This window comes from Gossypium hirsutum, chromosome A10, assembly GCF_007990345.1.
Source record: "Gossypium hirsutum isolate 1008001.06 chromosome A10, Gossypium_hirsutum_v2.1, whole genome shotgun sequence".
Taxonomy (NCBI): Eukaryota; Viridiplantae; Streptophyta; class Magnoliopsida; order Malvales; family Malvaceae; genus Gossypium; species Gossypium hirsutum.
Window position 1 is genome coordinate 2,991,081 of NC_053433.1, and position 26,347 is coordinate 3,017,427.

The following is a 26,347-nucleotide window of genomic DNA, read 5'->3' on the forward strand; positions in this document are numbered from 1 at the left end:
AATAGTCTATATCTTTATAATTTTTAAAGGATTAAATCAAAATTTTATATTTTAGGAGTAAAATGAAATTTTACTTTTACTAATTTTAAATTTAAAATTTCTTTAAGGGTTTATATAAAAAAACTTCCATTTTAAAGAGGGCAGAGCCCTTGCCAGCCCTACTAATTTCGCCCATGATATATGTATACTTCTAAAAGAATATTTGTTAAAATTTTGGTTTATTTTAATTTGTTTCAAATTAAATTAGTATCTAATTAACTCATAAATTTAAATTCAATAAAATTTATATATTAAATATAGATATAAATATAATCAAAATTACAAAAGAGAAATAATACACATCCGAATAATTATGTTTAAAATTAACTATTACAAAATATAACTCGAAATTGAATTAATATAAAAAGATAAATACTATTTTATCTTTCAATGAATACTTTAATACACATCACTTTTTTATTGGATCAGATTTTGAATAAATTAGATTTTTCATTACTATAAAATTAATATGATTTAAATATCCAAAAGTCAAAAACTTAATTAAAATTATAATTTTCTTTAAGTAATTGCAAAAAAGAATAGTTTTAAAAAACCCTTTACAACAATTATACCAATAATCTTTTTTATGAAATACCGACAAATTCAGTTCTCACCTACTTGATTTGACAAATTAGATTTAAATATTTAACTTTCTTTGCAAAGTGCAAAATAATCCATTTTGCATCCTAACAACCACACATTTTTAGCTCAACCATTTGTGATTACATATAACACTTTTGATTTAATCTTTTTAGGTTCTAACGTGAATTGAATTTTAATTTAATTAATATCGGTTGCGCTGAAGCGTATTGTCTTTCTATTTATAAGTAAAAAAGAATTATGAATAATTTTATAAAAAAATAAGATAATATATTTTAATGCACTCGAAATAATAATGTCTATACTAATCGAATTAAGACAGAATTGATTAATATTTTTAATTCCTAAAACATGACATATTGGTGTTTTTTTTTTAAGAAAGCAAAATCGACACCAAAGAGAATAAATGATTGAGATAAATAAATTAAATCTATAATTAAGGTTTCATTTTATTAAAATATAATAAAACACAAATCAAGGGTCTGATGAACTCCCACGTGGCTTCGTTGTCGATTTCGTCCCAATCCAATTATTTTTTATATTATTTTCAATAAATTAATTTAGATATATTTTTTATCCATAAATCGTGAACCCGTGGTTCTCAACCAGATTTTCAACCAGAAAGCAAAAATAAAAAATAAAAATAATATGCTGTTGCAATATCTAACTTAATAATGATGTTTTGGTAAATCCTATAATTTTAAAACACAATTATATTTATTTTGTATTTTTTAATTTTTTTCATTTATTAATCATATATTTTAAATCAAATTATGATATGAGATAAAAAACAAAACTTAAAAAGTTAAAATTACACTGATAAAATCAAAAGCACCATTAGTTTTATCATTCTCGAGTTTCTAATAGATTTATAGGAGCATGTCAAAACATTAACTCTGTCCAAATTAGCAGATACCATTTTGGCGATCTAATGTATGACTAGACTGGCCTACCTTGGAATATGTTTAATTACCCAATGCTCAATATTTCGTAGTCGCTATTGAATCTGCCTAACAAATGCTGAGTTCGAATTAGCATGAACTATCTCAAGACTATCAGTTTGAATTAAAATCCCATTCAAACCTCGATCTTGTAGAATGGTCAAATCATTTAAAATACCTCACAACTCAGCGTAAAAAACAAAACACATCCCCAAAAAATGATCAAAACCTAAAAATTCAAAATCAATTAATACTTCAAAAAAGCCTCTAATCTAGGATTTTTTTGTCCATTAAAATATTTATTTATTTATCATTTCATATTTTTCAAAGGTTTTAGATTAATTAGTAAAAAGGGTTCATAATACGCAATTAATTTAGAAGTAATTAGACAAGTTTAACACGTGCATGAACAGTAATTAAAACAAGAAGAGCATGGAATTAGGTAAATGAATGTGATATTAATTAACATGTAATTATAGGGTTCATATAATTTATATAAAGAAAAAGGAACGAATTTATGCTTTTCTTGATATTTTCATGCTTTTTTTATTTATTTTTATAATGAATAACCCCCATTTTGTGGTGTATGTGCATGAATGTGGGAGAAAGTATTGAATTTCATATCTCATATCATCAAAACCCTAGGAAAATTGAACCTTTAACAGAAAATTTCAGCTTTACAGCATAAATGTAAGGCCATCTTTCATCTTTATTCCTTATGAATGCAATAAATTTGTCCATCTATATATAAATTGTCAAATTCTATATGAAGTCCCTATACTATGCATTTTTTACCTATTTAATCCTTCTATTATAAGTTAATAATTTATAGTCTCTTTACTTTGCAAAATATGTATTTTCGGTTTCAAGGTCAAAATTTTCGGTTAGATCTATCAAATAACTTGAGGTGATTTTTTAAACATGTGTTAAATTATATATATATATACCTTAACGTTTTTGTATAATGTTTAAGAAAATGTACGATATTTGTCAAACTAAGGGATGGAGTTAGAAATTTTTTCTAGGTGGCGGAATTAAATTATATATTTTATGAGAGTTAAAATGTAATTTTCCCATTTTATTAGCTTATAGCTTTATAATTTTTCAAAGGGTTAAATTAATTTTCTTTTATTTTGAAGGACTGAGCACAATTTTACCATATACTAGCTTATAATTTTATAAAATTTAAACGGTATATTTATGCCGGTCACCATAGTTTTACAAAGCAAGTCACGCCAAATTATTTGAATAAATTTATGAAAAAAAATCGATTTCATGATTGGAAATACATATTTTGAAAGGTAAAAGAAAAACCCAAATTTATTAAAAATACAAGGACCTCTCATACAATTTTCCTAAATATATAAAGTTTGATTGATCCCAAAATATATGTGAACTTTGCTTTTGTTTCTTTTACTTTGATAGGAGATCCTAAGAGATCCCCAAAAGGGGTTTGTTTGACTATGGTTAATGTGCCTAATTCTCAAATAAAAAAACCATATAAAATAAACAGCAATGGTACACTTAGAAGTTGTCAACAAAACTAAACTAATACTTATCTTTTGTGGAGTAATTAATAAGAATTGTAATCACATGTCCAAATTATTGAGCCTAAGACTCTATCCTACAACAAGTATTAATCAATTAGAAGTTGTGAATTCTATAATATTTTATGTTTTAATATGTTGATTGAGTCTTAATTCAATTGGTATAGATAGTGTTGTCAATACAGGAGTTTATATGTTCGAGTGTGCTGAAGCGCGTTATCCTCTTATTTATAAATTAGGGAGGGCTATGGGTAGTTCTAAGTATTGTAGAAAAAAGAACATATATGATCAGAACCTATAATGATATTGTTAAAAAAAATCTAAAATTTAATGAAAATTGAGAAATTAGTCTAATGGGATAAAATTGTTAGACATTTTCATTAAATTATTAATATGAGAATCAACAGTTCATAATTATTTATTTATGAAACAGGGGGACTAATTTAAAATTATTTATAAAATAGAAACGTAAAATTCAAAATTTTACCCAAAAAGACAAACAAGCAGTATATTTGTCAAAAATAGTAGATAAAAACTGTGAAAATATTGAAAGAAGCTAACAGTTTTTTTTTTCCTTTTTTATTATTTTTTTCACATTATTCCAATGAACCCAAATTATCATCTCTGCTTTAAGTTTTTCTTTTTCTCTCTCTCAATAATTAAAAGGAAAAGAAAAGAAAAGAAAAAAACAGCTGTTCCTGTTGGGATTGTGTCCCATCTCAGGACAAAACAGTCCAATAGTTGTTGGTCTAATCCTATATTCAGTCCCTGTACTCTTTAAACTTTTGAAATTTAGTCCTTTGATTTTAAAATTAAGTTTGAATATTAAATCCATTAACTATATTCAATGAAAATTAAAGTGGAGATTAAATTTCGAAGTCCAAAGACTACAAGGACTGGAAGTGGAATTAAACCACTGTTTTTCTATTATGTAAAACGGCGGTGCAGCCACTGGAATTTTGCAGAATTTAATCATTGCACGAAAACTAGAAAATTCATCTCTATTATGTGTTTGTATAATTAATTCTTCATTCTGTTCTGTTACAATGAATGATTAAAAAGAATCAAAAGAGAAAAACCCCAACAATTAACAAAGGAAATCAATCGGGTTTTTGTTTGTTTGTTTTTTTTTTCATTTCGTTTCTGAAATTCTGAAATGAAAATCAAAAGAAAAAAGAAGAAAAGATTTTGAGATAATGGAGTTATGGTGTTGTTATGCTTCCAAAAATCCAGTCATTCTAAGAATCGAATTTCGAACTTGACTCAAATCCCTTCCTTTAAGCGTCCTTCCATTTCCAGTACAAACGGAAAACGCCATTTTCCCGGCAATTCTCCTTCCTAATATCACATGCGGTGGTACCATTTCCCCTTCTTCCATATCATCTTCATCTTCTTCCTCGAAATCATAAGCTCCGCCGCGGCCGCCGTAATGGAAAACACCGCACGGAATGTTGACGGGAAGCGAACTAGCAGCCGCCACCTTCTTCTTCTTCTTATTCTTCTTCCTCTTGATGGTGTTCTCGTCGGACTTGTTCGAAAATCCTCCTCGGTAATTGAAGCAGCCGCCATCAATAACAGCGGCATCCTCGTCATGAGAGCCGTGAATGTTGCTGATGTTGTCGGAGAATATAACCTCGGACTCTTGGAATTCTTCTTCAGCCATGTTAAAAGATCTGATGATTGGATTGTGTAGTAAAATGAAGCGATTGAAAGCTTTAATTTTCTTTTTTTGGGAAAAACAGTGAGGGAAAATGAAAGGAAAAGGAAGAGAATTTATAGGAGCGAATCTAAATCGTAGTAATTACTCTATTGATTGTATTTTTTTTATGTTGCTACAGATGACGTCTGAAAGGCGTCCAATCTGGTTCCCACTTTTTTAAAAATAAAAATTTTTAATTTTTAATACTAGTATTTTTACTACGGGTAAGTTTAGATAGACGATGAGATGTGATGTATTATGTTTAACTTATTTTTTGCTTCAAGCTATACTATCGTTACAGTATCTAATTTCACCGTCGCCGTTATTTTTACACTAATGGTAAGTAAACTTATCCAAACCCACACTAAGTTATTAGTCTATTCAAATTGATAATATCATTAATTGCTGTGAATAAATTGATCATTCAATTGAAAAATGAAATAAATTTTTTTATGTGATTTTGATCAAAGTTTTAAAAATTGGATTAGTGTTTAAAATGATCAGACTACTAATCTTGTTCAACCGGTTTAACTTCTAATCTAATAATAATTAAATAAAAAAATAAAACTTGATCAATTGATTCAACCATAGCGGTTCACTCAGAGGTTGATTCGACACTTTTATTCATATTGGTATAACAACCAATTCGATCGGCCAATTTAATCCAATTTCAATAACATTAATCTTGTTTGTGTTATCGAATAAGAATAAAAAGAATCCGCGTCATTGCTTTAACAAAAGTAACTTATGGTGTTATTAGTTTAGACCAACTAATAATATTATAAAAGAGATATATTGTATATCAAACTTTATAGACGAAACTTTGATTTAATTCAAATTTCATAAATCACTAATAGCATTATTGAATTAGTGCAATTTTGCGTTGATATATAACATATACAAATAATTATATTAATCCGATATGAAAGTAAATGTATGTATCAAAATCATAGTTTCATGTACACATATGCACCGAAATTTAAGTTGTATATGTATAATTGCTCCAAATCAAAGTTTATGTATAAATTTAATATTTATCTTTATTATAAAAATAAAACAACTAAATTATTTCAAATTAAACTACATATTAAATTTCAACTTTTAATATTATACCATAATTAAACATTTTTAAATGATAAAAGTTTGATCTATGAGTTATCATATATATTTTAGTATTCGTCATGTCTATTTTACTGTCAATGTTCGAGGTTCGTGGATATCCTTCATAATAATATTGTCTCTGAAATTTGAACATGTATCTTTCGTTAAGAGTATAAAGTATCTTATTACAGATCCGTTGATATTAAGTTGTAATTATAAACATCCAAGTTGGATTATCTAGTAATTGAATCCCAAACGTAAAACCAAACATGATACAAGTTATTGACAAAATATTTTGTAGAATACAATATATTAATTAATGTTTTTGTTGTCCACTTTAATGTTCTTTATATATATATATATTTGGTTGCTTATGTGATTTTCCGAATCTGGGTTCTGCCTTGTGCTTGTGATTTTTCTGATTGTTTAAGTTATGAAGTCGACTGCCCATTTGGCTAATCTCTTCTCTTTTTTACTTGAGCCTTACGGCTTTATGTGTAACTTCTTTAGCTAATTTATTGCTTAACTAACCTGTCTTAGCTTTTATTAAGCTTATTTTTCGCATAATATTTAATTAAATTTATTAAAGGTTTTTCTTTTACGGTTAAAGGGATATTTGAAGCTAATAAATTCTATTGTCAATGTACAAAAATAGGCTCCTATTTTCGTATTAAAAAATATATATTTTTTTAACAATGAAGCTTTAATAAGATTTTTGATTTTTAAGTGTTCATACTCGAGTTCCATTACCTGTATTTTGTAATGTGTGAGTCTTTAATTCTAACATGTGTATTTTTCATGATGGATTTTATTCGGTTTTATTCTTTATTTGTTATACTTTTGTATTGATCATATTCTACTTTGTTTGTATTGTATTTGCATGGATAATTTTTTTTTATAAAAAAAATTAAAAACTTTCACCAATAATAAATCATCAATATACTTAAATGGTGATTAAGTGTTTTTCTTGAATTTGTTTATAATTGATTATTCAACATGACTAGAGGTTAATATGGAACATGGCATGAATTGCTGGCCATTCATGCAAACCAATAAAAAATAATTAAAATATGAAAAAGTATGAATTACACAACATTAGTGAAATATGAAAATATAAAATATAGCATTTTTTCCAAAGAAAACATCGAAAATAGCATGAAAATAAAATGTGTTAAAATATATAAAAATATGAATCATTAACATATTTCAATTTATATAAATATATAATACTTTAAACATAATAATCATAAATACAATATAAATATACGAATAATCATATCTATGATTAATATATGATACAATAAAATTAACAAGTGGTATGGAAATAAACTTCTTCCCCAAATATTTGGATCAATTATAGATCTTGAAGTTGGTATTGTTGGGAAAGTTTTACTTGAATATCAACCCTAGCTTAAACAAAACTAAGTTTAGAATTAAAAAACGGATGAGTAAAGTGTATCATCAAGACTTACGGAATTGAGTGATAAAGAATTCAATGTTTTTTAGTTAAAAAACAACATTAAGAGAGTTTTGCCTCCATTTATAAGTCTACCTAATCCAACGCCCTTATTTAATTTGAATCTAATGTGATTACTAGATTTTTTTTTAAAATAATACTCATTTGTTGGCGGGAGGTATCAACAAGGAAAGAGATAAGGGGGGAGAAAGTGGTGGTGTAAAGGAAGCTGGTTCATCTATACAAGCAGAGAGCTAAAAAAAGACAAGAGGAGGAGGAAGGTAAAGGAGACTAAATGTAGAGAGTATGTGCTTAAGGTGGCTAACAAGGAGGAAGATGAGGTCTTTATAGAAGGTATTTATAAATGGGGTCTTTTTGTCTAGGAGCGATGGCATGATAAGTTGTTACTAATAGGTTGTTATCATAGAGTGAGAAAGAGGTACATGATAAAATTTATTCTTTATTCTTTTGAGGTAATACGATGTTATTAGATTTAAATGTACTTCAGAATTTCATAAAAATAAGTGTTTATATTGAAAAACATGAGTGGCTTGATCGTAACAATTGGTAGCTTGATATTAAAAATGTTCTCGCTATTAATTAGTGGTGCTTACGAGAAATAACTCATTCGAAAAGTTAAACAGCTAGTGCCGATGCAAAAGATGAGAGGTAAAGAACCATCCACGTGCATCTCTATGATGCTCTCTCGAAATGCCACGTGTCCAGATGTGGGTATGACATCATTAATAAAACTTTAAAGAAAATAAATATCAGTTAAGAAGCCGAGTCACAAGGGAAAAGTGGCTAGGCTGAACGGAGCCAAAAAAAATGGTGTAACGGCGTAAGTTAAAATGATTGGGTGGAGTAGGCGTAAGTTTAAAGATATAAATCCATCCATCAGCTCGGGCCAAAACCCACGGCTTATGCGGCGCATAAAACAAGAGAGTGGAGTGGTGAGGTCCACCTAATCTATCTCTGGATGATTTCTAATAAGACAATCCAATTAGCTGTTGACACGTCGTATATGACGCCAACTGCTGTGCAATCCAACACGAGGTTCAAGGGAATCTCATTATTCCTTGCCCGCTTAGGTGCCACGTTGTTAGCCGTTGTTTTCGTGCAAGTAATTAATAGTATAGTATTAAGAAGAAAAATCAAAGTATAAAGGGAACTTTATTTTTTAACACTTTTTATTAACAAAAACATCTTATATTTCGACTGTAATTTTATTATTATATTTTTATTAAAGTCTTAATAAGATCGTAATTAATGTAATTCAAATTTCAAGTTACACCTTAAACGATAAATATATTGACTATCAGATCAATACACGAAATTTAATTTTATTATTATATTTTAACTGTAAATTTTATAATATTATCATCATAAAATTTGAATTTGAGATCTATATTAAAATAAATTAAGTAATACATATTATTTGTTAAGAGTTATAAAATGATATAATGCGGATTCAAAATCATATCAATATTCATTCCTTTTAGTAAAATTATCATGGGATTTATATTAAAATTCAGATTACATTTTGCTAATTTCATTAAAAAAATAAATAAATTAGTCTCTACCTGTTAGATTAAAATGTAAATTGATTTTTCTGTTAAAAAAATCTATGCAGGGCCACAACTAAACATTGCCTAACTACTTTTGTTTCAATTATTAATAATAAAAAATAAATAAAATTTTAATAAAAGAAGCAAAATACAATCTACTTTCCATGATTTTTCACGCCCCTTTCCGAATTTCCTACACAAAATCTACATATTACCAATATCATTAAAAATAAAACATTTGAATTTATTATGAAAAAAAAAATAGTAATATGTTTTCATTATATTCATTGATTATTTATAATATTCACTAGAAGTGTAGATTATCAATTACTCAAACATATTAGAACCCTAAATTATGATATCTTAGTAAAAATATAAAAATAATTTATTATAATTTTTTGTTAATATTTTAAAATATGAAATATAAATTTTAAATATTTTTTAAAAATTAATATTAATTATTCAAAAATTTAATTTAAATATATAAACTATATTTTAAATAATAAAATATAACCAATAAAAAATTAAAAATATAATATTATATATTTAAAATAAATTTTAATTGAAAAATAATTACATACAAAATATATTATAAGGGTTAAAACTGTCATTTGGTCTAAAACCACTTTTGTCAATAGCACTTCTAACTCTAAAAGTTGTTTGTTTAACATTGCTTCTGTCTTGAAAAATGTTTTTTTGACCCAAAAGCAATGCAATGCTAAACAAATCCTTAATAATATTTGAAAGGGATAAGAGAAGACTCTTCAATATTATTATTTTTATTATAATTATTATTAAAATATTGAGAGAAAAGGGAAATAAGCAGGTTTAAACTTACATCATTTAGGCGCTAGACGAAAGAAATAATTATTATTTTTACAAAGTAAAATATATCGAGTGTTTTTGTTTAGATATATATATTGTATAAAATCAATAAAAACCCCCCACATGATGAAACTTAAACTTAAAACACTAAGATTTTTGAACTTTCAGCTTTCATATTTCAACCAAAATTTTATTTATTCTATACATAAATTTTAAAAAAAAATTACATAAAAATTCTTCCCATTGAGTGTGCAATAATTTAGGATATAAATAAAAAAACTTTAGCTAAACTTATTGTAGACATTAGTTGAAGTTATAAAAGTATGCATTAAAATATGAAAATTTGTAGGTAGAAAATACCCAAACCATCAAGTTTATAATAAACATTGTTTTGTCCTTATAGCAAAAGGAATATTAAGATATAAAACTAATAATTGAAAAGATAGTAATTAATCATTTTGGGTCCAATACCAAAGTCTAGTCTACGATAAATATATAGTTGGTGACGTACATATAATCTCTTTTCAAAGAAAATGACCCCTCAACCTTCCTCCCTCCATTCATTCATTTTCATTATTATTACATTCTTTTGGGTACCTTTTATATCCAACTTTTTATGATATTTTTTCAATGAATCTAAACCAAAATTTTGGTTCAAATTCTTAGTTAGTGAGACTTAGTGTCACGGCATTAGCATTTGGCATATTTTCAATCAATTTTGAGGTTCATCCATCCAAAAATTCCTACATTAGGTATTAAGTTTTAGGGGTGCTTAAATTGAATTTGGATAGGCTTTGGAATTTTTAGAATTTTTTTTATAAAAAAATTTCATTAATAAAAATTCCATTATAAATCAATCAGTTGAGGTAGAGTTGTTTATGGGCTAGGCCTAGTAAAAAAATTTTGGTCTGTTTTCTACCTCAACCTGAAAATTGAGTCTAAAATTTTGCTCAAGTCCGATTCAGATAAAAATATTAAAATCTGAACCCGACTTAGCTCACCCATGTTAAAATTTTTTTATTAAGTACACTAAAAACATTATTAAATGTTTCTCAACAAATGAAAAAAAACACTAAAAAAACAAATACTTCTAAAATAGTAGTAAAATTAATAATAAAACGAGAGTTATATAATATATAAATAATAACAACAAAATAGTAGCAATATAATAGAGAAATGATAGCAAAACAATGAAAAAAAAAGTAGCGGTATTTTTTTTTACAAATTCGGGCCGGGCTAAAAAAGCTTACCGAAGGTCTGACCCGTTTAAAAAATGAACATTATTTTTTTTTTGTCAAAATCTATTGTTTGAATTTATATTTTTGCTTAGATTCTCCCATTTTTCGGATTGCTCTTCAACTAAAAAAAATATAATAAATTTTTTTATGCAAATACTAGTGAAAATTAAATTATTTAATAAAGGTAAATAATCTTTAAATTACGTGTGTGGATGATAAAAAATATTTGAAAAAAAATTAAAAATAAAATCCAATTGGACTAAAAAAAAACTATTTAGTGGGTAATGTTTAATATAAGAATACAAAATATCATATAACTATTAGAATACAAGAAAGTTTTTAGACTTCATATAATATAAATATCAACAAAACAATATGTATATATAGATAAAGTATTGTATGAAACTGTAATTTTACGTTATCCTTATCCCTCTTAAAAAATCCAAATTCAATTAAAATCCAGGGGAAAAATCTGATTTGTCATTCTCCTATTAAAAAATGATAGGGATGACATGAAATTACAATTTCGTACAATCTCTTCTCGTATATATAATATTGACTTAAGCAGTGTACATGTTTAGGTTGGGCTGATGTATTGTAACAATATATAGTTGCTAAAGTCTAAATTATTTAAGTCTGTTTTAATTATTTATATTAGTTTTTATATATAAATGCTTAGAATTATTTAGTATTTTCTTAACTTTTTAATTGGAAGATAAATCAATTTTAGCACGTTTAAATTTGCATTATCCTATATTGACAATAATACCAATACTAACCAAATTAAGACTCGATTCACTTAATATTTATATTATTGTATCACATATTTAGCTTTCATATAATATAAATTATATCATATAATAAAAGAGAATCAATACATTCACGTATAAGAAATATTCATAAATCACTTATTTATAATTATTCTATTATATTTCTAAAAAAAAAAACCTCCACTATAAACCCTACCAAAAAAAGTATCTATAAAAACTAAGGTAAAAAAACAGCAAAAGGACTGCTTACGAGATGTCGACCATCACTCCACATGTACCAACCAAACACATATTGATTCCTCACCGAGTAATCATTTGCAGGAAATATTGTCATGGTGAACGAAAACGACTGGCCAACATGGTCGAAAACCAAAACAGTTGGTGAAACAAGAATGCTGACCCCTTGCGGCAAATTCCAACTGAACTCGTATCGGCTTTGGCCGTCGAATACGTTGGTGACCGTCCTCGTAACCGTGACCGGACCGTAAAGGTTGGGAATCACAAACGATGGATAATTCAAGTTAAGTGGTGAAGTTAGCTGATTTGGGCAATTGATTTTGGCGTTCACTTTGTTTAGAAGCCCGGGGTTAATGGTGCAAAGGTAATGAAGGTAGTCATCGTACGAGATATCGTAGACGAGACCCGGATCGGATGCTTTAATAGGCTGGAAATGACCCGAACCAAAAACAAATGGAGTTGCAGGATTCCCTGTATAATCCTGAATTGGATTGTTTAAGTTGTCTGTTACGCTAGCTGCATACAAATGAAATGGTTTAAATAGTATATCAGTTGGACGGGTTAAATTAATTTTCGGATTTGGGTTTGGGTCATTAGTGATTACCTGTTGTCATTAGAGCAGATTTTATAGCTGAAATGCTCCAATTGGGATGTACGGCTCTAAGAAGTGCGGCGACACCAGAGACATGGGGGCATGACATGGATGTTCCGGAATAAAAATTAAATTTCGTCGATCTGCGATCGTACGGAAGCTTTGTAGGAGACGATGCTTCACTCCATGCTGCCAAAATTTGCAGTCCAGGAGCGGTGATATCCGGCTATATCATAGAATTATAGAAAACAAATTAGATGATATATAATATATAATCTCTCAATTATATAGCATGTTATAGGACTCATCACAAATTACTTTGAGAATATGTGCATCAACATGATTTGGACCGCGACTGGAGTACCCTGCCATGAACGGTGCAGGAGTATACGATACTGATTGGACCGGAAAGATCCTTGCGGTAGGGTATGCGGTAGAGTAAATGTATTGAAGGATCGTAACCGCACCATCATAACCCACACCGGTTGCGGAAATAAAATGACTATCGTAAAATATTGTATTTCCGTTGTCTTGGTTATTGGCTAAGATGAGACCGACGCCACCAGCTTTGCTCACTTCGATGCCTTTATCTACGTTTCGTCCCTGTCCTATGAAGCACAACACAATCTTCCCGTTCACCTTATAAGGGTCAAGTGTATCAGGTTGGCATTGCCTAATCCATTACATATCCTCATTATTCAATATTATGTATATTTGTATGTATGTATATATGTAAATGAAAATATACTTACGTTGCAAGGTATTGAGGTACACCAAGGCGAGCTACGTCTCTTGCGTAAACTAAAGGGTACATCTGATTCATTGCGTATGGTGAAATGCTATATCCCTACAAATAAGAAAAAAAATGAATGAAATATGATAATTTCGATGTATGATTGAATCGGATAAGTTTTTACTTGGATTTTCATGCCGTTTCCGAGCAAAACGGGTGAAGAGAATTGCCGGTCGATGCCACTAGCGGCGACAGTTATCACCCAAGGTGCTATGTTAGCCAATGATGCTGGGGAAGGACCGCCGTTTCCAGCACTACATACAGTGAGGATGTTCTTACTCGCGGCATGCAACGATCCGATGGCAATGACATCTTGGTCTAGAGGGGAATGCTCATTGAATCCTATGGAGAGGCTAAGTATGTCAACACCATCACCTATAGCGTCGTCGATGGCAGCTAGAACGTCTTCATCCATGCATGTGTTCCCATCCGATTTAGGCTTACCGGGCATCGCCCAACAGGCCTTGTATACGGCAAGACGGGCCATAGGAGCACCTCCAGAGGCAATACCAATTGCAATCCCACCGAGCGCAGCCGCATTCGGAACTTGTCTGCCAGTAGCTGTGGAGGCCGTGTGTGATCCGTGGCCATCGGCATCCCGCGGTGAGAGGTAATCTTCAGACGGCTTTACTGCACCAAACACGTTATAAAAACCCTTAACATAGTATCGAGCTCCGATTATCTTCCTACATCAACAAAATGACACGGAGGAATTAAACACAAAACATAACACGTATATTGTACGTCATTAAACAATACATATCATAACCATACATAATTTTAATCACCTATTGCAGTGAGATTTGTTAAAAGCAACCCCTTCTTGGCAGATTCCTTTCCATGTTTTCGGGACCGGATCCATTCCTACGTCTGAGAAGCTCGCCGATTCCGGCCACACACCTAAATAAAAAAATCGCAAAACATAATCATGAAAAATACAACACTGTACACTTTTAGTTATCTATAAGTATATAATTCGAGTTAAACTTCAATATTTACCACTATCAACTACACCAATAATTTGATTTTTTCCATATTGAGCATTTAACAACAAATCATCTCCCATTTGAGCCCTATTCCATGAATGATCATTCAACCCTACAAAATCCCATGATCTTGTCGTCTGCGATCGGTATTTTCCATGTGAAGGAATCACCGACACAACCTCCTTCATTTCTATCCAAAAAAAAAAAAAATTATAATGCCATAATCAAAGAAAAACAGTATATACACATTAGTATAAGGGTGTAAATGAGTTACTAGAGAGCTTAGAGGCTTCATCTGGGGTAAGCTTAGCAGCAAAGCCATTAATGCTGTTTTTGTAACTATAAAGAAGTGAAGATTTAGCATCTTCATGGGATTCTTTCACAGAATTCAAATAAGAATGGTGGGTATTTTCGATCTCAAGCAATGTTTTCTTCCCATCATGTTCACCAAAATATACAATGTATACCTACGTAGAGAAAATATAATTTAGTTATATAATATTTTCTTCAAACTTGAAATTATTAAGAAGAAAAAAAAAGAACAAACTGAGTATATATACCTTATTCTCTACTGATAAAGCCAAAAGAGGAAGGGAAATGAAAACATGAAGCAAATAAAAAATTGTTATCTTCATGTTTAAAGAGCATACAAATTTTTTTTTTTTGAAAGAGAAAATGAAATACTGTAAATTTTTAGTAGAATAATTTTACTTAAATAATTGTTCCGTTTTAAAAAAAAATTAAAATTCAAGAGATATAAACACTATCTTATTAATTCAAAAATTCTCTTTTTAAATTTGAATAAGATTTATCTTATTTAAAAATTATAAAGCTTTTTTAGTTCGAAATTCTATCTTTTTGAAAAATGAAATTACTTATAAATATTTATTAGAATAATTTTACTTAAATAATTGGTTTTTAAAAAAAATTAAACTTCAAGAGATATAAACACTATCTTAATAATTCAAAAATTATTTTTCTAGTTATATAAAATTTGATATTTACGTGTAATTTGTTAACCTAAATACTTTATTATGATTAAAATGATAATGTGAATTTTAAGAATTGTTAATACCATTAAAATTCTCTTTTTAACTTCAAATACATTCCAACAACATTTTAACACATTGTTACCTAGTGAATTTAATAGAAGAATTTCAACGATGTTAACAACTGAACCTGAAATTTTAATTTTGAAAGTAGGATTAAATTCTTAAAAATAAAATTATAGGGACTAAATTCTAAATGTGAAAAAACTCGGAGCATATTGTGACATTTAAATTTTAACAACAGTCTTATTACTTGGCACTTAAGAATACTATTCCAACAAAAAAATATTTTATCAAAACGAGTTCTTATGGGTGTTATTAAGAAAAATCTTAATCATTAGTTTCAACATTATTTAATTTGTTACATTTCTTAATTTCAAAATGTCAAAACGGTGAATTTAATAGAAGAATTTTAACAATGATGATTACTTGACCTAAAATTTTTAATTTGAAAAGCAGATAGATTAAATTCTTAAAAATAAAAGTGTACCTATATTTGTATATATATATAATATGTAAATATATATAAAGTGTCCATATGGGTTAAAATCAACGTAGTTAGTATCGTACCGATGAACTTATTATTTTTGTTTTGGTATTGGTACATATCGGCACCAACATGTTTTATTTTACCATTTTGGATTTATTAGTGTTTTTAAATATTTTTCACATATATATTTATAGTTTCATTTTTAATTTCTTGATAAATTATATACACATTTTTCATATATGTTTATAGTTTGCTTTTTAGTTTCTTAATAAATTATATATTATTTTGATAAAAAATAAGTTATCATATATTATATATACATGCAAATATATTTCAACCACATCCATATAAATATATTTATATGTAAATATAAATTTTAAAATTATTAATTAAGTTGAATAATTTAATATAATAGATTTTAATTTTAAAAAATAAAAATTAATTTTAAATATTAAAATTTTGCACCAACTGGTATGGGCCGGTATGCACCAATATAAGCATGTATTGATCGAAACAGGTTGAAACATATTGAAATGTACTAAAATTTTGATCGAAATAGAATATAAACTACTTAATACCGATTTAAGATAACTGATACTAATACAAGTACGGTATCGACTACCATGGTACTTAAAATCATGACAAATACATGGGCTTGGATTATTTTTCTATATTAAGACAATCTTAAAAGAGTTTATACATGGACAAAAGAAAACAATTTCATTAAACCACTGTTTATTTTCCTTAAAAAAGTATGACTCAGGTCATCTCATAAAAAATAATTCTTGTAATAATGAATTTATAAAATGCAGAGGATTAATTATTGGATTTTTTTCAATAAACACTATAAAAAATAACAAAAAAAATCTTGCAATAATTTCACAGCATCTTTATTAAATTATTCTAAATTAATTCATGAAGGTTGGTTAATCATATCTATTTTGGTATGTTTAAGTTATGATTGTTTATAAACTATATTATTTTTGTATGGCAAGAATGTGCTGACAATCAAGTTTCAAACCGGTTTGCTCAACATTATTATGTTGTTTAGGTTTTATTGTAAAATGAAATATTATTAAATTATTTATTTAATTATTTACTGATCTTATTCTATTTATTAAGTTCTTTTGAATTTATATTTTTATTAATGTTTTTTATTAATTTAAGTTGTGGCGCTTTTAATGTGGGTGTTGTTTTTTTTTTACCAGAGGGGTTTGAGTTAGCTCCGCCTGATCGTATTTTTCTCGAGATGAAAGAAAAGATAGGTAATCTGTCTTTTCAGAACTATAGCCTCACTAAGAAAAATATTCTTGTGATAGGTCTTGTTCTTGGTAAAAAATATAGTGAATCACCTTTTCTATTCTTTCCCCAGACCTTACTAGTAATAAGGATGTTCGTTTATTAAAATATCCCATATACGTAGGTGGAAACAGGGGAAGGGGCCAGATTTAGCCTGATGGGAACAAATAACAATACTGTTTATAATGCTATGGCAGCAGGTATAGTAAGAAAAATCATACGAAAAGAAAAATGGGGGTACGAAATAACCATAACGAATACCTTGGATGGACATCAAGTGGTTGATATTATCCCCCCTAAGACCAGAACTTCTTGTTTCAGATGGTGAATCTGTCAAACTCGATCAATCATTAACAATTAATCTTAATGTGGGTGGATTTGGTAAGGGGGATGCAGAAATAAACTTCAAGACCCATTGGCCTATTTTTCTAGTGTTCACTTTTTTTTCAAAAATAGATAGAGTTCGTAAAAAAGAATAAAGAATTGAATATATTAATATAATTGTCTTTTACTATTTTTATGGAAGGTTTAAATAAAAGAAATAAAAATATAAAAATAACACTAATGAATTGTTTATGTAGTTCGATTTACTTACGTCTGCAGAGCCTTGCTTAATGAGAAATTCCACTATCCTTAGTCAACAATACAACACATGACTTACACTCTATTACACTTGGTCAAGGATGAGGTCTCAATACTGGGAGTGTAATAGAGTGTTAGTCATGTGTTGTATTGTTGACTAAGGATAGTGGAATTTCTCATTAAGCAAAGCTCTACAGACGTAGGAAAACTGAATTGCGTAAACAAATCCTTCGTATTATTTGTTATTTTGTTTGCGCAATTGAACAATGCCAAGCCATAGTGGCCACTACAGTCTAGCACTTTCATTGCACTTGTTGTGTTAAGCAAATAAGCAACTTAAGGTAGCAACAATTGCAATTCTAGCTTTGGGGCCATTCCAACTACAATATAGGAGTCAATCACGGATTGCAGATATTTTATAATCTCTGGTAAGCCAATTAAAACGATTGAAGAATAATTCCGAACCACGTGTGGTAATTTTTCCTTAATTGTAAATCAACTATGATAACAACTCGACAATAGACTCACGCTAATTGAATAGTCCTAGAAAGATGTTTCTAAGATTTAATTTGTTTGATAACTTTATGATTTAGAAAAACATGATTCTAACTAACAAACTCATCTGTATAGTTGTTTAGATTAGATTATTCACCCATTTAACATAACTCAACTGCCCTTCCTCTCGGACTATATTAATTTATTTAGTGATTAAAATAAATGGACAATTGCGTATCAATTTATCCTAATTAACTGCATATTACTTTCAATATTAAATAAGAGATCATTCTTGAATTGATACAGAAAATAACATTAAGAATGATTTTCACTTATCTCATAAATCGAAAAATATCACTAAAAAGTTGAAGCATGAATCTGAATCTGGTAACCTCGTTATCTAACTTGATTTATCCTAAACTAGATTAATTACTTAGTTATGCATAATGAAATGATTAATTAAGGAAATACTTTTATTAATTAAATTGGAAAAGGAAAAATAAAATAGTAAGAAGGAGCATGTTACTCTCAAAGAGAAGAAAAGATAAATTCACGATTGAACTAAGAGAACAAAAACAAAGGAGTTTTTCTAATACTAATCAAACTTTTTAAAATAAATTCTAATATTTATCAAATTAAATAAAAATATATCTTATCTTAATTAATCTCTTAACAAAATATTCTTACAAATATTTATCAAATTAAATTCATATTTCTTGAAATTCATTATGTTTAAAATCTTATTCAAGTGCTTGTACTCCAAGTCCAAACTAACGGGTTGGTAGGCTCCCGCCCCCTAAAATGAAAAATTTTTCATTTACACGTTTTGAAATTTTTAAAATTTTAAATTAGTAAAGATAAAATTATATTTTGGTCCCCTTAAAAATGATAAAAAAATGATTTAATCCTTTAAAAATTATAAAGATATAAACTATTAAAATAGTGAAATTACATTTTTACTATCGTATAAATTATAATTTAATTCTGGGCCCCTTAAAAAAAATTTCTGACTTCGTCCCAGCTTGTACTTGACTTTTTTTCGAGGAAATCTTTATTAAGGGGAATTCTCTTTAAAAATGTCTAAATAATTTAGTGGTTTCAAACTCAAATTTCTTTTAAATATTTGTTATATTAAAAAGGGGAAATTGTTATCTTTGATGTCCCAAAGGTAACGATATTTAAAATAAATTTTATTACTAGGTTATTTAGTGATAAAACATTTTTAAAACTTTAAAATTTTTTTAAAAACTTGTTTTAATTGTGCTTCAACTTGTACCAAATATTTTTGAGTTAATATCAAAATATTCTAAAGTGTTTAAAATAATTTTAAGACATTTTGATACCTTAGTGTCATTACTCGAGGTCTAAGTATCAATACGTTATAAGTCAATATCCAAAGAACACAATTTGTAGGCCATGTAACTATATATTCTTTGCATGTATTGACACATGCCTTATAGGTATCGATGCCTTCATGTATGTATATATCGATACCTAACCCATTCAACGATCACTAACAATTACTTTTTAGTCAAAGGATCAGTACTCTCTTTATTGATATAAATACGTTAATTACAGGATATTTTTTTAATTTAAAACTAATGCTAGCATCGACTCTATTTCACTTTCAAATGTCAACAAACTCATTTCTTATTATAAATACAGCTACAAAATATAAGAGAGTAACATCCAAATTAAAAAATCTAAGACACAAACTTATATAAGTTGTTCAGAAATTACTTTGAGAATATTTGCACTATGTCACCATTATTGTATGACAGTAAAAAAAATCCACAGAAATTTAATCGTAACAACTGCAGCCTATAAATAGTATTATAAAAGTATATATATCAAACTATATCTAATTAAAGTAGATGTTAAGTAATAAATTTTAGCAAAGTAGAAGGACCGACCCCCAAAATTAGACCATAAATTATTCAATTCTTATCCCTTGGTTCGATTATCATCAACATTATTATTTATACCAATGATGCATTTGGAACTCGCAAAACAAAAGCCAGCAAGTACACAGCTGAGCTTAGGTGCCCCTTGGATGACCCCATGCATGTTACTCTGTATGACTTGAGTCTCTTCATCATTAAATTTTGCTATCTACCACCATTAATGACTTTTATTACTTCCATTGTTTCAAAGACGCAGACACTTGCACGAAACATGTTTGAATCTTGACCGTTGATGAATTTTCATTTTACCCTCCATCACCATTTACTTTGATCTGAAAACCTGAATCGAAGCCATGAGCCATCACTGAATTGAGAAGATGACATAAAATTATATATGCATATTGGAATAGGACCACTGTAGGTCTATTATCGATTAGTGTAACTTTTTGCATGTGATGGAGTTGCCATTTTTTTTCTGTTAGATCACCAATATATATGATGACGATGACGATGACGATGATGGTGATGATATATATATATATGTATATGTTGAGCATTTATAGGATTGACTTTCCAAATGTTATTTTCCCAAGGTTAAGAAAGGCTGCAACTATATATGGCTTATGTATAGGTGTAATTAAACATCCAAATGTAAGAAAAAAACGGGGCAATGAAAACGATAAACCATGTGCACATCATCATTCAATAGCGTAGCTACAATATTAATTAGAGCAGCAATCTAATTATTATTATTTTTTTCATTGATTATAAGGGTAGGTGTAATCGATTTATGAAAACGATATATAATATATACTCATTTATATGAAGGGAAGTATTAAAAATGTCTTACCAACAATCTTTATTTTTATTTAAAAAAAAAGTAAATTATTTAAATTAGAACTAGTTCATTAATGTAGTTTAATTGAAGTCGCTGAACAAGAAAAAAAAAGTAGATGAATTGAAATCATTGTTATTCATATAGATGGGACTGTCTCTCCTATAGCATATTATATATATCCATTTTCAGTAGCGTAGTTAGGGCGTTGGCAAGTCTCTTAAAATGAACTTTCTTTTATTTAGGTTTTTAAAATTTTTAAAAATTTTAAAATGATAAAGATAAAATTATAATTTACTCTCCTAAATAATAAATATTTGATTTAAATCCTTTAAAAATTATAAAGATTTAATGGATATATCAACTCTTAACTAATTATATTTATTTATAAAACCATTATGGATTTAAATCTACTTTAACTTCATAAAGTTTTAATCACTTTGATTTAAGTTGGATGAACTTAAATGTTGTCGAGTTCTTACAAGATGAAGCTAAACTATAAAAATATTAAAATTTGTGTTACAATATGCTTTTCAATGCTTAAATCAATAACTAATAAACAAAAATTAAAGTATATGATTAAGAGGAATGAATATGAGACAGGGATAATACCTCTTGCCACTGCGCTTGGTTCCTGGACTTACTTTTTATCGATTGTTGATTTAAAGAGTGGTTTCATATTATACTAAGTTAAGTCGATCGTGCTTGATAATTCTTATTCATGTTATGATATAGTAAGTCTTTAAAAGTATCAATACCAACTGAACTAACATTCAAAGCTTATTTTGATATTAATATCAATGCTTAAATGCAAAATATATATATTTATTTAGGGTAAATTACACTTAAAGTCACTAAACTGTTAGTAAATTTCTGTTTTGGTCACTCAATTTAAAAAACTTATAAAATGATTGCTAAACTATTTGAAAATTTTTATTTAAGTCGTTGAGTTGTTAAAATCGTTGCTACATGGCCTTTTCTGTTCACACTGCTTGAATCAATTGAAAGTTCTTATTTCTCTTTTCTTCTATAATTCAATTTTTTTCATAAAATATCTAAGAAAGTCACGCATTTGTAAACCAAAATCCAAACAATTTTTTTCCCGATCTCCAACACTAATCGTCAAATTGACTTATATCTAAGGTATGTTTTTCTCCTCATTGATGGGTATTGATCACCGTACCGGTCATCGAATCGTCGATTGGAGTTCACTAGCTAGACTTTAAATAATAATAATAATAACTTAATAACCCAATGACTTAAATGAAAATTTTGAATAGTTCAATGACCAAAACATAAATTTACTAATAGTTTTGTGACTTTGAATACAATTTACCTTTTATTTATTTAGGCTAAATCAATATTTAAGACTTAAAAGTAAAAAAAGACAGTACATACACAAGTTGACTGTGGACCGACAAGCCAGCTTCTATTCAATTTTGAGACACAAGTTGACTGTGGACCGACAAGCCAGCTTCTATTCAGCTTTGAGTAAAATCTAAGTCGTTTGCAGAAATGTAGAGCTGATCTAGGTTCAAGGCCAGCACTTGATGATCTTAATGCAATATATTATAATCAATATTATATTGTTTTTTACATTTTAATATTTATCATAATTCATCATCACCATAAAAAAATTCTCGTCGTCCGCAATCATATAAAAATGTATTAGTATCGAAACTTAAATCATTGCATAAGAAATACAGACTTCCACAAAGTCTCCGCGTACAATTAATGTTCTAACCTACTTCTTCACCTGTAAAAGCTTAAAAAACCTGCATCTACTCCCTCTATAAAAATACTTACCTGTTAGCATTTATATTGCTCATCCTATACATTAAGCTGACTTTCACATACATTTCCATCAATCTTTTTTCACACTTTTTTATATAATTTTGATAATATAATATGGAGAAATGGTATGGGGTTTTAGGGTTGGTGTTGGTTTTGAGTTTGTTCTGTGGGGTTAAAGGAGAACCCCAAGTTCCATGTTACTTCATTTTTGGAGATTCATTGGTAGATAATGGGAACAATAATGAACTTCGTTCATTGGCCAGAGCTGATTACTTGCCTTATGGGATTGACTTTGCTAATGGACCGACCGGCCGGTTTTCAAACGGTCGAACTACGGTGGATGTCATAGGTAAACTGAGCTTTCTTTCACCATTGTTTCTTTGAAAACAACAGAATGGATAGTACTATATGTAGTAATGGTCATGTGGTGATATATTGTCATTTTAACACATTTTATTTGCTTTATAATTTATAGCTGAACTTTTGGGGTTTGACGATTACATCCCTCCATACTCAACTGCAAGTGGTAGACAAATACTGGGAGGAGTTAACTATGCATCTGCTGCTGCTGGAATCAGAGAAGAAACTGGACAACAACTGGTAATAAAAATCATGGTCAAAGTTTAAAAGAAAAATGTATAGGGACTTGGAGCATAATTAACCCAATAAATTGGTTTAACGATTGGTTGATTTTCACTATAGGGAGCTCGGATTAGCTTCAGTGGGCAAGTTAAAAATTACCAACAAACAGTTCAACAAGTGGTGAACTTGCTTGGAGATGAAGACAGTGCAGCAAATTACTTAAGGCAGTGTATTTATTCAATTGGATTGGGTAGCAACGATTACCTTAACAACTATTTCATGCCCCTTTACTACTCAACCAGTAGACAATATAGTCCCGAGGAATATGCCAATTCTCTGATTCAAGAGTACACTGAGCAGCTTCAGGTTAGTAAATATTATTTAGGTTTAATTCCACTCGATCTAGATTTTAAATTGCTCTTGAAACTTCACATATTCTAATTATGACCACTAAATGTTAGCTAAAATATGACGTGGAGCATATTTAATGAATCGAATTATAAACAATTTGAATGTCACACATCCAAACTAATTAGATACTATTTGTTGATATCCAAACTGATCATATGATAAGTATATATATGTTTACATTTTAATCCATATGTTTTAAATATATTTCATATCAGACTCGAAATAACATTGAATGATATAATTAGATTGATGAGCGGACGCTATTCATTCTATATTAATACTTTGATGACTTAGAATCTGGAATTAGGATAATAGTTTGAGGACGTTTAATGGAATTAAGCCAATTATTTACATACTTATTTTTTACAATTTTTTATGATTATTGTAAAATGGATGAGATGAATGGTTTTTTCAGGCATTATACAACTATGGGGCAAGGAAGTTTGTGTTGATAGGTTTGGGTCAGATCGGTTGCAGTCCAAATGAATTGGCTCAAAACAGTGGAGATGGTCGAACATGTGTGGAAAGAATCAATGCTGCCAATAGGATTTTCAATAACAAGCTTAGGGGTCTTGTCGATCAATTCAATAACGCCAATTCAGATGCTAAATTCGTCTACATTAATGCCTACGGAATTTTCCAAGACATCACCAGCAACCCTGCAGCTTACGGTAACCATACAATCAGTCGTTTACAATTTGATCCAAACGTTATAATGTACTAATGAGTTGATATATGGAATAATATTTCAGGTTTTAAGGTGACAAATGCAGGATGTTGTGGAGTGGGGAGGAACAATGGGCAAATAACATGCTTGCCATTCCAAACACCATGCCAGAACAGGGATGAGTACTTGTTTTGGGATGCATTTCATCCAAGTGAGGCTGCCAATGTGATCATTGGGAGGAGATCCTACAGCGCTCAATCTCCTACCGATGCTTACCCCATTGATATCCGCCGTCTTGCTCAGCTCTGAACTGAACGTCGACGAGGTTTTTGATGGGAATTTATAGATAATTAATTGAATCGTTGTAGAATTCTTTCTATTTTTGTGTCGTTTTGAATTGTGTAACAGCTTGCAATCATAAGTGTCATTGTTCTAAGGGAAGTGGCAAGCAATATATATGCACTTTTATATGTAGCTCCAAATGATGAATGTTGTTCTCTTTGGTAATTGTTGTAAAGTTTTGGTTTGTATCATCACTAATAATGTTAATGGATTGATGGGTTGGGTTTAACTATTCATTGGTTGTATTTTAGTTATTTAATTATTAATTTTCTGGATTTAACTATTCAACTTTTGGTGATTAAATATTTTAGTCATTATTTTATTATTTGTCTTTAACTTAATAATTAGGGATAGAGTTAAAAAATTTTGGATTGTGTAGTCAAATTTTTTAAAAATTAAAACGTTTATAAAAGTCATATAAACTCATGTATAATTTTTTTTTCTTGTTCTTTCTCCATTTCACTACTAGATTTTCTTTTAAAATATTTTTCCACTCTTGTTAAACATTTAGAACAAATATATTTAAGCCTTAAACACATAAATGTTTTCATGAAGTCAACATACCATTAGTAATTTTCTTTCACAAAAATAAATATCACTTAAATGCTTTTTGGTGCCATGAGAATTAGAAAATATTTGGTAGACTGTCAGTGGAGTTTTTAGACTCCACAACTAGAGTCATAGGATTAATAAGTGCTTTATAAGCACAAAGTAAAATATTTAAAAATAAATAAATATTTTTAAAAAAAGAGACACATGACAATTTTTTGATGATATTTGTGGAATAAAAAAAGCACACTACTAGTGTACCAAATACTAACCTGTCATGAGAATGCAATAATGAATTTTTCAAACACAAGATTCAAGGGTTTGTATTAATCCATCCTAATTTCTTCCATATTTGCATTAATCAACCTCTAAAAATTATTACTCAATCATGATGTTAGGAATCTCATACAAAATCAATAATCCTAAAATTATTCAATAAATAAATAAAAATTAGATCTTGTATGAAAATTTCTAATTTATAATAAAAAAATCATAATCTTAATTTTCTAGAGATTAATCAATAAAGCATGAAAAGAAAAGAATAGTTGTTACCAAATAGGGAGGCGATATAAAAGTAATGAAAAATTGAATATTTATTTTAAAAATTCTAAAGACTAAAAGAATTTGAAAAATAAAAAGTAACGAGTGTTGGAACAAAATTTTAAAAAAAAATTTGAGATTTTTGGGTTTTAATAACTAGAGAAAATTGCATTTATTTTTAAAACAATTTATTTTATAAAATAATTCTTTTAAAAAATTTTGATTGATGATTTTCAATTTTTTTTGTGAGGTCACTTTTAAATTTTTAGTGAAATAATACACTAATTATAAAATAAATTAAAGAATTTGTAAGTAATGTTTATTTTTTATTTTTCTAACCCCAAAACTTATAACGAATTCACTACTACAGTAATGAAAATCAAACGTGAGCTTTTTTGTGTTTAGCAAAGAAAAAA

The 26,347-nt window shown here is 28.4% G+C and overlaps 3 protein-coding genes across 3 annotated transcripts; 1 reads left to right on the forward strand and 2 right to left on the reverse strand.

Annotated features, from left to right (window-relative positions):
• Positions 1-4,340: 4,340 nt before the first annotated feature.
• LOC121208515 (uncharacterized) lies at positions 4,341-4,790 on the reverse strand. The gene has a single exon (XM_041079375.1). The coding sequence runs from the start codon at positions 4,788-4,790 to the stop codon at positions 4,341-4,343; it is 450 nt and encodes a 149-aa protein (XP_040935309.1).
• A 7,088-nt stretch (positions 4,791-11,878) lies between these two features.
• Positions 11,879-15,083, reverse strand: LOC121208572 (subtilisin-like protease SBT5.6). Its single transcript, XM_041079571.1, has 9 exons — positions 14,953-15,083; positions 14,667-14,859; positions 14,406-14,582; positions 14,195-14,306; positions 13,531-14,092; positions 13,366-13,460; positions 12,932-13,286; positions 12,626-12,839; positions 11,879-12,537 (listed from the first exon to the last, which is right to left on the reverse strand). The coding sequence occupies exons 1-9, from the start codon at positions 15,025-15,027 to the stop codon at positions 12,002-12,004; spliced, it is 2,319 nt and encodes a 772-aa protein (XP_040935505.1). The 5' UTR covers positions 15,028-15,083; the 3' UTR covers positions 11,879-12,001.
• Positions 15,084-22,742: 7,659 nt separating this feature from the next.
• LOC107925296 (GDSL esterase/lipase At1g29660) lies at positions 22,743-25,074 on the forward strand. Its single transcript, XM_016855947.2, has 5 exons — positions 22,743-23,189; positions 23,316-23,440; positions 23,543-23,788; positions 24,249-24,504; positions 24,586-25,074. Exons 1-5 carry the CDS (start codon positions 22,955-22,957, stop codon positions 24,807-24,809), a joined length of 1,086 nt encoding a protein of 361 aa, XP_016711436.2. The 5' UTR covers positions 22,743-22,954; the 3' UTR covers positions 24,810-25,074.
• The last annotated feature ends 1,273 nt before the right edge of the window (positions 25,075-26,347 follow it).